The sequence below is a fragment of the Tachysurus fulvidraco genome, chromosome 4 (genome assembly GCF_022655615.1).
Source record: "Tachysurus fulvidraco isolate hzauxx_2018 chromosome 4, HZAU_PFXX_2.0, whole genome shotgun sequence".
Classification (NCBI taxonomy): Eukaryota; Metazoa; Chordata; class Actinopteri; order Siluriformes; family Bagridae; genus Tachysurus; species Tachysurus fulvidraco.
The window spans coordinates 2,045,650-2,058,575 of NC_062521.1; the positions used below are offsets into that span (position 1 = coordinate 2,045,650).

At 39.4% G+C, this 12,926-nt stretch overlaps 1 protein-coding gene across 1 annotated transcript; it reads left to right on the plus strand.

Moving 5' to 3' along the window:
- Positions 1-9,181: 9,181 nt before the first annotated feature.
- On the plus strand, positions 9,182-12,535 carry LOC113656726 (4-galactosyl-N-acetylglucosaminide 3-alpha-L-fucosyltransferase 9-like). The gene is made up of 2 exons (XM_027168108.2): positions 9,182-10,305; positions 12,235-12,535. The coding sequence occupies exon 1, from the start codon at positions 9,188-9,190 to the stop codon at positions 10,295-10,297; it is 1,110 nt and encodes a 369-aa protein (XP_027023909.2). The 5' UTR covers positions 9,182-9,187; the 3' UTR covers positions 10,298-10,305; positions 12,235-12,535.
- Positions 12,536-12,926: the final 391 nt, after the last annotated feature.

Below are 12,926 nucleotides of genomic sequence, written 5' to 3' on the forward strand. Positions count from 1 at the left end.
GGCACTGTTGCAAACTTCCTGATACAATGCTGATACAATACTCCAGAGCGCAGAAGTTGTCATACGAGCGGCAAAATAGGAAACTTATGCTGACGAGTTCGACACACTTCGAAGTCTAGATCCCTTCATTGCTAAAAGTAGGTTGTTGAGGGTCAGAGGTCATTTGGATAAAACAGATCTAGGTTCTGAAGAAAAAAGACCCCTCATCATACCCAGCAAGAATCATGTAGCTTTACTTCTGACACAACACTTTAATGAGCAAACGCATCATCAGGATCACCATTTCACAGAAGGGACGATAAGATCTGCTCCATAGCACTGAAATGACATTAGTTAAGGTCACTGTTAATGTTAATGACTTGTTTGTGGCTTCTGATTCTGGCCGTCTATATATATTGATTCTTCTTGATCTTAGTGCCGCTTTTGATGCTATAGATCACGCAATTTTGATCACCTGCTTAGAGACTATCTTTGGAGTTTTTGAATCTGCATTAAAGTGGTTTAAGTCCTACCTCTCTGATCGTAAGCAGTTTGTTGTGATGGGTGACTGCAAGTCTAAGGTGTTCCTCATGGATCGGTTTAGGGCCCCGCAAGTCCATAACCTTAAGTGTGGATGGCTCAGCTTTACAATTCCAAACTAAACAAAAAAATTTGGGGGTGATATTTGACCCCAATTTAACATTTGTCCATCATGTTTGTAACGCTGTCAAAGCATAATCTCAGAAACATTGCTAAATTATGTCCCATGTTGACTTTCTCTGTGGCTGAAAAGTTAATCAACTCTTTTGTTTTTTCACGTATTGATTACTGTAATGCTTTGCCGGCTGGAATTCCTAAAAATACCCTAAGTAAATTACAGTTGGTACAAAATTCAGCTGCTAGAATTCTGACTAGGACCAGTGCAAGGGAGCACATTACACCTATCCTTGAAAAATTGCATTGGTTTCCTGTGCAATTGAATTCATCTTATTGATTTTAAAATTCTCATGCTCACTTATAAGGCCTTGAACAATTTGGCCCCTCAATATTTGTGTGAGCTCTAAATTTGTTCTGAAGCATTCAGAATGTACAAACAACATGGCTCAAAATTATGGGTGATCGGGCTTTTTCTTCCCTGGCTCCCAAATTGTGGAATTCCTTGCCCTCAGAGATTAGGAATGCAGAATCCCTGGCTCTCGATGGTTAGCTCTCAAGAAAGGCGGTCGCATTTTCTCTCAATCTCCTCCCCTTACTTTCCCTGCTTTGCTTCTTTCATCTCGTCTACAGTCTTATACTTTGAGAGACTCTCTCCGCACTGCTCTCCAAACTAAAATATCATAGATTTGATAAACTGGTCACTGCAATTGACACCATCTTCTCAACGAGAAGCTGCCGGAACGTTCGCAGCTGGCTATACGATGGATGCGTGGGAGAAGTGGCGGGTCGTGTGTCTGGCTTCTCTTTCCGTGGAGGACATTGAAGATATCTACCTATTCGGAACCATGATAACAGGAGTTCTGCTGATTGGATTAGGCATTGACCTGTGTGTTTGTGTGTGTGTGTGTGTGTGTGTGTGTGTGTGTGTGTGTGTGTGTGTGTGTGTGTGTGTAAAAGTGCAGGCCTGGAGAGTCGTCGCTCCCGGCATCAAATCTTGGTGCCTCAGTCCGCAAGATTGTCATACACAGCAAATTGCCATGGAGACAACCTTGATTAGGTCCCAGAGAGATTCAACAATCAGCTGGTGTCTGTGGAAGTGGGGTAAGGAACGCAAGAGGGAATCAGAAAATGGTAACAGCTGTTCAAAATCTCCCAAGGCTGCCCGTCATGATTGATGCAGTGGGCTGAGCGGTCAGCACTGAGGCTGGGACTAATAACCGCAATATGGATAACATCACGGAGAAGCTCACGGCTTTGGAAAGACAAATGGATCGATATGGAGACCAGAATGGACTAAGAGAGTAGTCGTGTAAATTGGAATGCGTCTACTCGCCTCAAGACCAAACAATCCCAATCTTATCTGCTTTCGGCTCCCCTCAACCAGCACTGGAATCGGCCAAGGCCGCTGTTGGAACAACAATTCCCCGGCAGAGCACTGCAGCAAGACTCTCTTGCGTTCCTTCCCCCACTTCCACAGACACCAGCTGATTGTTGAATCTCTCTGGGACCTAATCAAGGTTGTCTCCATGGCAATTTGCTGTGTATGACAATCTTGCGGACTGAGGCACCAAGATTTGATGCCGGGAGCGACGACTCTCCAGGCCTGCACTTTTACACACACACACACACACACACACACACACACACACACACACACACACACACATATATAAAGATATGCACTCACCCCCCACCCCCATCCCACGCCTTCGCCGCTTCGTAGCACCAGTCTGACAAGCGGGTCTGTGACCAGTGCCGAAAATAAAGGCTGCAGGACCTGATGGCTGCATACCTGTGCTGGATTACCTCCACTCCCCAGTCCCCTCCCCTGCAAGTCGTGTGTTTATGGCGTACTGTTTATGTGCTTATGTTGCTGAGGTGTTTTTCCTGTTCCCACATTGTACTCCCCTCCGGGGCATAGTCTGGGGGTTGTTTTTTTTCTCCTCCCTTCCCTCATGTTATGCTGTATTTTTTTCAATTCCCTGTCTTCCTGTTCTGTCCCCCCTTTGTCATATTGTACGTATTGTATGTATGGGCAGGTTGATGGCTAAATTTCGAGCGATGTGACCAGTGACAATAAAGGCTACTACTACTACTACTACTACTACTACTACTACTACTAAATCCCATCTTAAAACATAAATTTTTAGGGTAGCTTTTATGTGATTTCTTTGTTTGTTATTTATTGGCTTTTTATTTTTGTATGGTTTGTTTTAGTATCTGTAATGTTATGCGTATATTTTAAATTCATCTTTTATGTCAAGCACTTTGATAGCGACTTTTAAAGGTGCTATATAAAATAAAGTTCTTTATTATTATTATTATTATTATTATTATTATTATTATTATTATTATTATTAAAGAGCTGAAAATTGTCCTTTGTTCTGTTTGCAGCATATTTACTGAAATCAAAAGCTATTTCAATCAAACTTATAACAAAATTTTAACTTTTTAAACATTTTAACAGGTCACATTACATTTTAACATAGGACCCCTTATTTGATAGCAGCTTCACAAGTCTTGCATCCATTGAACTTGTGAGTTTTTGGACAGTTTCTGCTTGAATTTGTTTGCAAGATGTCAGAATGGCATCCCAGAGCTGCTGTTTGGATGTAAACGCCTCCCACCCTCATAGATCTTTTGCTTGAGGCTGCTCCAAAGGTTCTCAATAGGATTGAGGTCAGGGGAGGATGGAGGCCACACCATGACTTTCTCTCCTTTTATCCCCATAGCAGCCATTGATGCAAAGGTATTCTTTGCAGCATGAGATGGTGCATTGTCATGCATGAAGATGATTTTATTACGGAAAGCACAGTTCTTCCTTCTGTACCAGGGAAGAAAGTGGTCAGTCAGAAACTCCACATACTTTGCAGAGGTCATCTTTACACCTTCGGGGACCCTAAAGGAGCCGACCAGCTCTCTTCCCATGTTTCTAGCGTCTTGCTGACGTCGCAGCCTTGTTGGAACAGGGTGGCTGTCCACCAACCATCCACTACTCCATCCATCTGGACCATCCAGGGTTGCATGGCACTCATCAGTGAACGGTACTGTTTGAAAATTAGTCTTCATGTATTTTTCTGACCAATGCAGACATTTCTGCTTGTGATCATTGGTTAGTGGTGGCCGAATAGAAGGTTTATGCACAGTTGCAAGTCTCTGGAGGACTCTATACCTTGATGTCTCTGGGACTCCAGAGGCACCAGCAGCTTCAAATATGGGGTGGACTGAGTCCTTGATGATTTTTACAGCTCTGTTTTTGCAGCATTTGAGGTAGATATCCTGCAGAGAGGGGAGAGCAGACCCTGTGATGTGCTCAGCTAAGTGCACAACTCTCTGCAGGGCTTTGCAGTCTTGACTGGAGCTGTTCCCATACCACACCGAGATACACTGAGACAATAAACTTTCTATGGCCCCTGAATAGAAAGTTTTCAGGATTGCTGATGAGACCCTGAATTTTCTCAGCTGTTGCAGATGGTACAGTCTTTGCCTGGCTTTATTAACCTGTGTTTGAATGTGGGTAGTCCAAGTCAGGTCCTCAGAGATATTTATACCGAGGTACTTGAAGCTGCTCATCCTCTCCACAGGGGTCCCGCTGATCATAAGAGGAGTATAGGGCTGCTGTTGTCTCTTCCTGAAGTTGATAATCAGCTCTTTAGTTTTGCTCACATTCAGAGAGAGACAATTGTCCTGCCACCATGATGTTAGTCTCTCTACGTATGCGATCTCATTGTTGTTGTAAATGAGGCCCAGAGCCACAGTATCATCAGCAAATTTGATAATAGAGTTTTGTCTTTCATGTCTTTGTCTTTATGTATTCTATATTCTGTGTATTTTGTTAATTATATTTGTCTAATGTATGTACTGTATGACTGCAGCATGGGTGATGGCCCAAAACAAATTTCCCTACTGGGGACAATAAAAGTTTACCTTACCTTACCTTTAGAGGATAGGAGGGGTCAAGCTTTTTTTTATTTGCAGTTTAATGGGCCCAAGAGGCTGCAATATGTGTAGCTATTGAAATCAGTTAGGGTGGGGTGGCGAGTTGTTTGTCTTTCTAGCAGATGATTATTACCTGATGTACTCAGTCATTAACAGACAGTTCTATAATGCTGAAGAGTTGCAGAAGCCCAGAAATCAGAAACCTCCTGAACTTCATAGAGCTACCATCAACGACGGTATAGTAATCAAAAACCATATATATTTACATAACTGGAAATATTTAGATAATATATTTATGTACTTAAAGGATAAGGAATAAGGATTGTCTTGATGTAAGGAATTTTCACAACCCTGATTACACTTTTCATGTAATAGTATTGAACCGTTTACAGATACAGCTATATTAATAACTTAAAATGTGTCCCTATAACAAGCACCTGTTATAGTTGTATGTTCAAACTTCTGTATTTTTTTTTCTTTCTGTTGTTGTAATAAAAGAATAAAGTCAGCACTTTGATGCCCAAACAAACCCAAGGTGTCCTTTTCTACATTTTGTGCATGTTGTTGTAGTCTGCATTTATCTATTTATAGCTACAATGAATACACAGTATTTCTAGGTTGTATCAGCTATACACATCGTTCCTTCGCCAGCTTGATTTTTTCTTTAACGTTTTGTTGAAAGAGGAATAACACAGATACAGTAATCACAAAATGCCAGATTCTAAGAAACTGACATTTTCGCTTGTTAACACAAGTGTTGTTTTAGCTGAACAAATTTCCCATTGAAGAGAAAAACACTTCAATTTGGTGTCAGAATAATTTCATTTACAGTTTACACAGAACCCAGAATAACTGACAAAGCTGACAGGCTCAGTAATATTTGCAATACCGATGCTTGTCTTTCATGTCTTTGTCTTTATATATTCTATATTCTGTGTATTTTGTTAATTGTATTTGTCTAATTTGTCTAATTTCCCGACTGGGGACAATAAAAGTTCACCTTACATTTAGAGCAGTGGTCCCTAACCCCCGGGCCGCGGACCGGTACCGGTCCGTGGACCAAATGGTACCGGGCCGCCCAAGGAACATTAAATTATTTCCATTTTATTAACTGTGGTGTATTTCTCTCGGGTTTGTGCGACTTTCCATGGACGAGAGGTTAACCGGGAGCTGAGAGACGTCACTTAAAGCCGCACCATTACCGCGCATGCACAAAATATCATGATATCGGCCCGGGTTTAGGTGACGTCTGGAGCGGAGCGGCTACAAGCGGCAGTGGTGTTGTAGCTTTGGTGGAGAGAAGGTGTGTATCGCTCTTCTCTCAGTTCACCGGTACTTTTTCATGTTTAACAGTGGTTGGTGTATGTGTATATTCTGTTTGCTCAAATTTAAACCACAAATTATCAAAAATGAGTACGAAACAGACGTCGTTAGAAAGTTAGAAACTCTGCCGGTGTTCTGGATTAAAGTCATGGCGGAATACCCTGAGATTGCCAGCACAGCACTTAAATCCCTATTGTCATTTCCAAAATGCTATCTGTGTGAAGCGGAGTTTTCTGCAGTGACAGCAACCAAAACAAAACCACGGAATAAACTAGACATAAGCAACACATTTCGGGTGTCATTGTCTCCTATTACCCCAGATGGAACCGTCTCGTTTCAAAGAAACAAGCTCAGGGTTCTCACAGATTTAGCGTTGTAGTGAGTTAAAAAGGCATGTTTAAATACAATTAAATTAAAATTATTAATTTGAATTTAATTGTATAGCCGCCACCCCCAACCCCCAGCAGGCCACGGTAAAATGATCAAACATTGACCGGTCCGTGGCGAAAAAAGGTCGGGGACCACTGATTTAGAGGATAGGCAGGGCCCAAGAGGCTGCAATAGGTGTAGCTATTGACATCAGATAGGGTGGGGTGGCGAGTTTTTTTCTTCTAGCAGATGATTATTACATGATGTACTCAGTCATTAACAGACAGTTCTAGATTGCTGAAGAGTTGCAGAAGGCCTGAAATCAGAAACCTCCTGAACTTCATAAGGTTGTGGGTTCGAGTGTCGGGCCGGCCACGACTGAGGTGCCCTTGAGCAAGGCACCGAACCCCCCCAACTGCTCCCCGGGCGCCGCAGCATAAATGGCTGCCCACTGCTCCGGGTGTGTGTTCACGGTGTGTGTGTTCACTGCTGTGTGTGTGCACTTTGGATGGGTCAAATGCAGAGAATGAATTCTGAGTATGGGTCACCATACTTAGCCGTATGTCACTTCACTTCACTTCACTTCACTAGAGCTACCATCGACTAAGGTATAGTAACCAAAAGCCATATATATTTACTTAACTGGAAATATTTTGATAATGTATTTATGCATTTAAAGGATAAGGAAAAAGGATTGTCTTGATGAAAGGCATTTTCACAACCCTGATTATACTATTCATGTAATAGTATTGAACCGTTTACAGCTACAGCTATATTCACAACTTAAAAGTTGTCCCGATTCTAAGAAACTGACATTTTCACTTGTTAACAAGTGTGTCATCTGTGTTGTTTTAGCTGATAAAAATTTGCAATGAGGAGAAAAACACTTCAAATTGGTGTCAGAATAATTTAATTTACAGTTTACACAGAACCCAGAATAACTGACAAAGCTGACAGGCTCAGTAATATTTGCAATACCGATGCATGTCTTTCATGTCTTTGTCTTTATGTATTCTATATTCTGTGTATTTTGTTAATTGTATTTGTCTAATGTGTGTACTGTATGGCTGCAGCATGGGTGATGGCCCAAAACAAATTTCATGACTGGGGACAATAAATGTTTACCTTACCTTACATTTAGGGGATAGGTAGGGCCCAAGAGCCTGCAATAGGTGTAGCTATTGACATCAGATAGTGTGGGGTGGCGAGTTTTTGTCTCCTAGCAGATGATTATTACCTGATGTACTCAGTCCTTAACAGACATTTCTAGATTGCTGAAGAGTTGCAGAAGGCCAGAAATCAGAAACCTCCTGAACTTCATAGAGCTACCATCGACTAAGGTATAGTAATCAAAAACCATATATATTTACATAACTGGAAATATTTAGATAACATATTTATGTACTTAAAGGATAAGGAATAAGGATTGTCTTGATGTAAGGAATTTTCACAACCCTGATTACACTATTCATGCAATAGTACAGTTTACAGCTACAGATATATTCACAACTTAAAAGTTGTCCCGATTCTAAGAAACTGCCATTTTCGCTTGTTAACACAAGTGTGTTGTTTTAGCTGAAAAAATTTTCCATTGAAGAGAAAAACACTTCAAATTGGTGTCCGAATAATTTCAAGGTTTAAGATTCTAAGAAAATATTTTAAATCACTTTTCCCCACAAAAGTTTTAGCTAAACACTGTTTATTTGTTTCTAATGAGAATAAACTTTGAATTATTAGATCATTTCTAAATAAACTGAGTCGGTTGTGTTGTTTCGTGTTGTGTTGTTGAATCATGTGGAAATCAAATTTTTTTTATTGTAAAATCAGATAAATTAATACCTTTTATTTGACACCTCTTATTTGATGTTACAAGTTATCTGAGCTGATAGATTTCGAGATTTACTGTTAGCTACAGTATTTGGTTTATGTAGTAGATCATTGTGTACATTTCTACAGCACAAAGCTGCGTGATGCAACACATTTAAGTCACACTTTACCTTTACCCGCAGGAATCCGTTTCTTGTCTCAAACATTCTTTGTGAACCTGTAACATTAGTTAATTTGTGTTAAATACTGTGTAAATAAATAAAGTACAGTTATTGTACAGCTTGACATGAAAACTATTTGTAATAATACAACTAAGTACTATGAAGTATTTCCTGAGCCATGTGTTAAAAGACATTTAAAAAAAACATTTTTTTAAAAAAATTAATAAAAATAATAATAATTAAAACTAAATGAAGTAAATTGAAGAGAAAATTTACAATGTTCATCGCTTTTGTAATTCTGATTTATTATCTTGTGATTTGTGTGAATATATAATAAAAGAGTTTTTTTTTTGTTTTTTTTTTGTTTGTTTAACTTTTTCGTATTTTTGTGCTTCAATGTGACTTTTTGGATGAGTTTTCGATTTCTTCTTTTATTTTTTTTTCTATTATATAGAGGCGATAATAAAACAATAGCAAGAGACCTGAAAGCAAATGGCCAGGCGATTTTCCTTTTGTCAACTCCTAAATATGCTAAAAAATGTCCTACACACATAAAGTTCAACTCTTCTCAACATTGTGACATTTTCTCAACATGCCAACTTCTATTCATTGACACACACAATGCCTTAATTGGATAACCTACGAATCTTTTTCAGAAAGTTCATCTAGATCAAAAGTGCATCTATTTTAGTGAGATATTAAGTCTGGAATGTCTTTTCATTTCAAAGACCTAGAAAAGTTTTGGATCCATCCATCCATCAGACCATTGGTGCACCATTATCTCTTCCCTTGAAATTTGGTACACTTCTAATCAGGTTTGTATCCTTTTCTTCTGGTTCCTCAATTCTGACTCTTGAAAGATCCTATGCCCAAGAAATTAGAAAGTACCCATGTTCTTTTATTCTGTCTGTTTTTCTTTCCAGTGGTCTGGGATGATGATATCTACATCAAAATTACAACAGTTTTGCCTGATAGTCACTTGCTGGCTTGTGGGACTCTTCTCTTGCCTGGTGTTTATTCAGTATTCCTCACATATATGTGCACCGGAACCCATTCCTTATTATCGATCTTACAATAATGTAAACACCCTTAATCCCGTTACAACTCCAGGTCAACAGGAGGAAAAACCCATCCTGCTGCTGTGGATGTGGCCTCTGGAAAAGCGGTGGGACTTTAAAGACTGTAAAGCCATGTACAACATTGACGGCTGCCAATTGACTGATGACAGAAACCTTTATAACCAATCAGACGCAGTCCTCGTTTTCCACAGAGGTATCAAATGGGACCTGTCCAACCTTCCGCCGTCTCCTCGGCCTCCGTTTCAAAAATGGATCTGGCTTCACGTCGAATCGCCGACCAACACGGTGAGGATTCCCGGTTTGGAGAAGCTTTTCAACCTCACACTGAGCTACAGACGGGATGCCGACATTTCTGTGAGGTATGACCTCACGGTCAACAAGAAGCCAAACAATGACTTTGTGATCCCAAAGAAGGACAAGCTCCTGTGTTGGTTCGTGTCCAACATGGCCACCAGTACTGGAGTAGGGACCAGGCTGAAGTACTACAACGAGTTAAAGAACCACATCAATGTAACTATTTTTGGAGGAATGGTTGGCAAACGCTTGAAAGATGAAGACTACTACTCCACGATGGCTAGCTGTAAGTTCTACCTCTCCTTTGAGAACTCCATCCACATAGACTACATCATGGAGAAAATAAATGGTCCTCTTTCAGCTGGGACAGTTCCGGTCGTCTTGGGGCCACCAAGAGAAAATTATGATCAGTTTACTCCGAGTAATGCCTTCATTCACATCAATGACTTCCCTGATGCTGCATCACTGGCTAAATATCTGCTTCAGCTGGACAAAGACGATCAAGCATACAAGCGCTATTTTGACTGGAGAAAACACGTATCAGCGACACCGCATCTAATCTTTCCTTATCAAGAGTTCATCATTTACATCTGTCATGCCTGTGAATATATTGGAAGGTACAAAGACTATAGAGCTGCAAAAGACCTCTACAAGTGGTGGTTTTCATAAAGAGGAACTTGTAAACTTTTTATCACTCCAAATCTTAAGGACTGGGCTTAGGTTTCTTTATAAACTGGTTTATTCCCATTAGCATGCTCAAAATAATTCCTGATAAAGTATATCCTCATGATAGCAAGCGAGTGATTATTCATTACAGTGCATTACAATAGAAACTAGAATGGTACATTTCCTAAAGAAAATGTAAATGTGCTTGCACGTGGCAAGTTCCCCTCATCGTGCTGAGTGTTTTGATATGTCACATGTCCATGTTGTGCTAAATTTTTTATTTCACTAATTTTGGGGGCGGGGCTACACGTGACGTCGGTTCCCGTCATTGGGCTAAGTGTTTTGATATATGACATGTCCATGTTGTGCTAAATTTTTTATTTTGCTTATTTAGTGGTTGGGGCTACACGTGACGTCAGTTCCCCTCATCGTGCTGAGTGTTTTGATATATGACATGTCCATGTTGTGCTAAATTTTTGATTTCGCTCATTTTGGGGGCGGGGCTACACATGACGTCAGTTCCACTCATCGTGCTGAGTGTTTTGATATATGACATGTCCATGTTGTGCTAAATTTTTGATTTCGCTAATTTTGGGGGCGGGGCTACACGTGACGTCACGTGGTGTCGAGTGCCGTCACCAGGGGGCCAATACTTTTGGAATCATTGGATTGATAGTGTGGAGTTGATAGTTACATGTATTGAGAGTCTCCTTTACATCTACATTGACTAGGAGCACGCAGAGAGAGAAGCCGTGCCTGAGCTGTGCGCACGCTGCGTGTGTGAGAGCTTAAAGGAATTTTAGGTATGTTGCATTCATTTCTATGGGACTTTTTTGGCCGTTTTTTCGGCCGCTTTTTCGTCCGTTGTGTGAACATCGTTGGTCGGATCGCTTTTAAAAGTCATAGCAAACCTCTCCTCCATGAGCCGGTCGATTTGACACCTCATTTATGGGTCTAGGACAAAAGCTGCAAGACAAGTTACGCGCCGAAAAAGTGTCCGGAATAATAATAATAATAACTAGAACGATACATTTCTTAAAGAAAATGTGAATCTGCTTGCATGTGCTTGTTCCCCTCATCGTTCTAGTTCATCGGGACTTTTTTTGGCCGCTTTTTCGGGTCTAGGACAAAAGCTGCGAGACAAGTTACGCGCAGAAAAAGTGTCTGGGAGAAGAAGAAGAAGAAGAAGAAGAAGAAGAAGAAGAAGAAGAAGAAGAAGAAGAAGTATGCAAGAGAATAAGAATGTGCTTTAGCAAGCACATTAATATAAACATAAATGTCATTACTGTGTGCATTAAGTGAAAAGAATATTACATTATTCTTCATTATAGACTATATTTTTTAGCTTTTAAAACACAGTTTAAACTAATGCTATTCATTAATACATATGATGGTGAGTAAAAACATAAATAAAAATTTCTATTGCACATTTGATTTTTTTTCATATTACAGAATTATAAAAAATTATAAACAACCTACACATAACAAGGCTTTTTACATTTTACATTTTTTATTTCCAAAATAATTTTTAGACTTTTACTTAATGCACTTGATGACATTTTTATTTATTCGTATTTTCTAAATGTAAAAAAAGAAAAGAAGAATCATTATTCATAGATAATGACTTAATAATTATGCATTACTTTAAACATGAGGATGCTGATGATTTCCATTTGTAGCACAGCACAAATGATCACATCTCTCATAAGACAAAGTCGGTCTACACCAAGGTGGTGAAATATAACTTAAAATAACTCAGAAGAGCGGACTGACTGACTGGCCTCTCCGTGAAATTTTTTAATTAGATGCTATTTTTTCCTGATTGTTTGAAAAAAAAGAAAGAAAAAATGGTTTTAGACTCCTGGTATCCTTTGAGTGTGCTGACGAACCAGCATTGATGTATTCGCTAACAGTAACATCAAAGCACTTTTATATGTCACTCTGGACGAGTGCATTTGCCAATCGGTGTAAAGCTATATAAAAAAATCAGATCTTTATCAGCAGAAAAATGCACATTAATTGATTTGATTTGGATATGGTTTATTTGATTTGTCGGCTCAAGTGGCTAACCCAAGATAAAAGCTGTAGTAACAAGCAGTGGCAAATTTTTAACCCTGTAACTACGATACGATGTATAACCCTGTAACTACGATACGATACTCCTGAAAATCTGAGAACCTGCAGGACATCTGATTGTGCGAGAGAACCATCGAAAGGAAATATAACAATGCCTACAGTAGAATGAAGGCTTGGAATGTATTTTGCAGTAGTGTTTTTTTCCAGTCATCTGTATAATAATGTTTATTATCTGAAATGTTGGGGTTGGAACTTTCCTGTTCTTCTTGTTTATTTTTTTTGGTAAATACTGAACATGATTGACAACTAAAATATTTTGTTGTGTTTGTATGTAAAGGTTCAAGTATAAAAGTCTTGTTTATTCAAGTCAGTTTAAACAATGGAAATTTTGTCTCAAAGCAGATTTACAAGAATAAAAATATTCAGAATAAAAAGCTGAACGTTGAAATGTATACTTATCGCTAATGAGCTAGACAGAGGCAACATCTACTCTTGTCTATCTTCTGGCAGGAGAAGTGAATCAAAAGTAAGGTCATAGTACTTCATGATACAGACG

Excerpts from the sequence above, each read along its gene's own strand:
- LOC113656726 (XM_027168108.2), top strand. The coding sequence starts at position 9,188 with ATGATGATATCTACATCAAAATTACAACAGTTTTGCCTGATAGTCACT.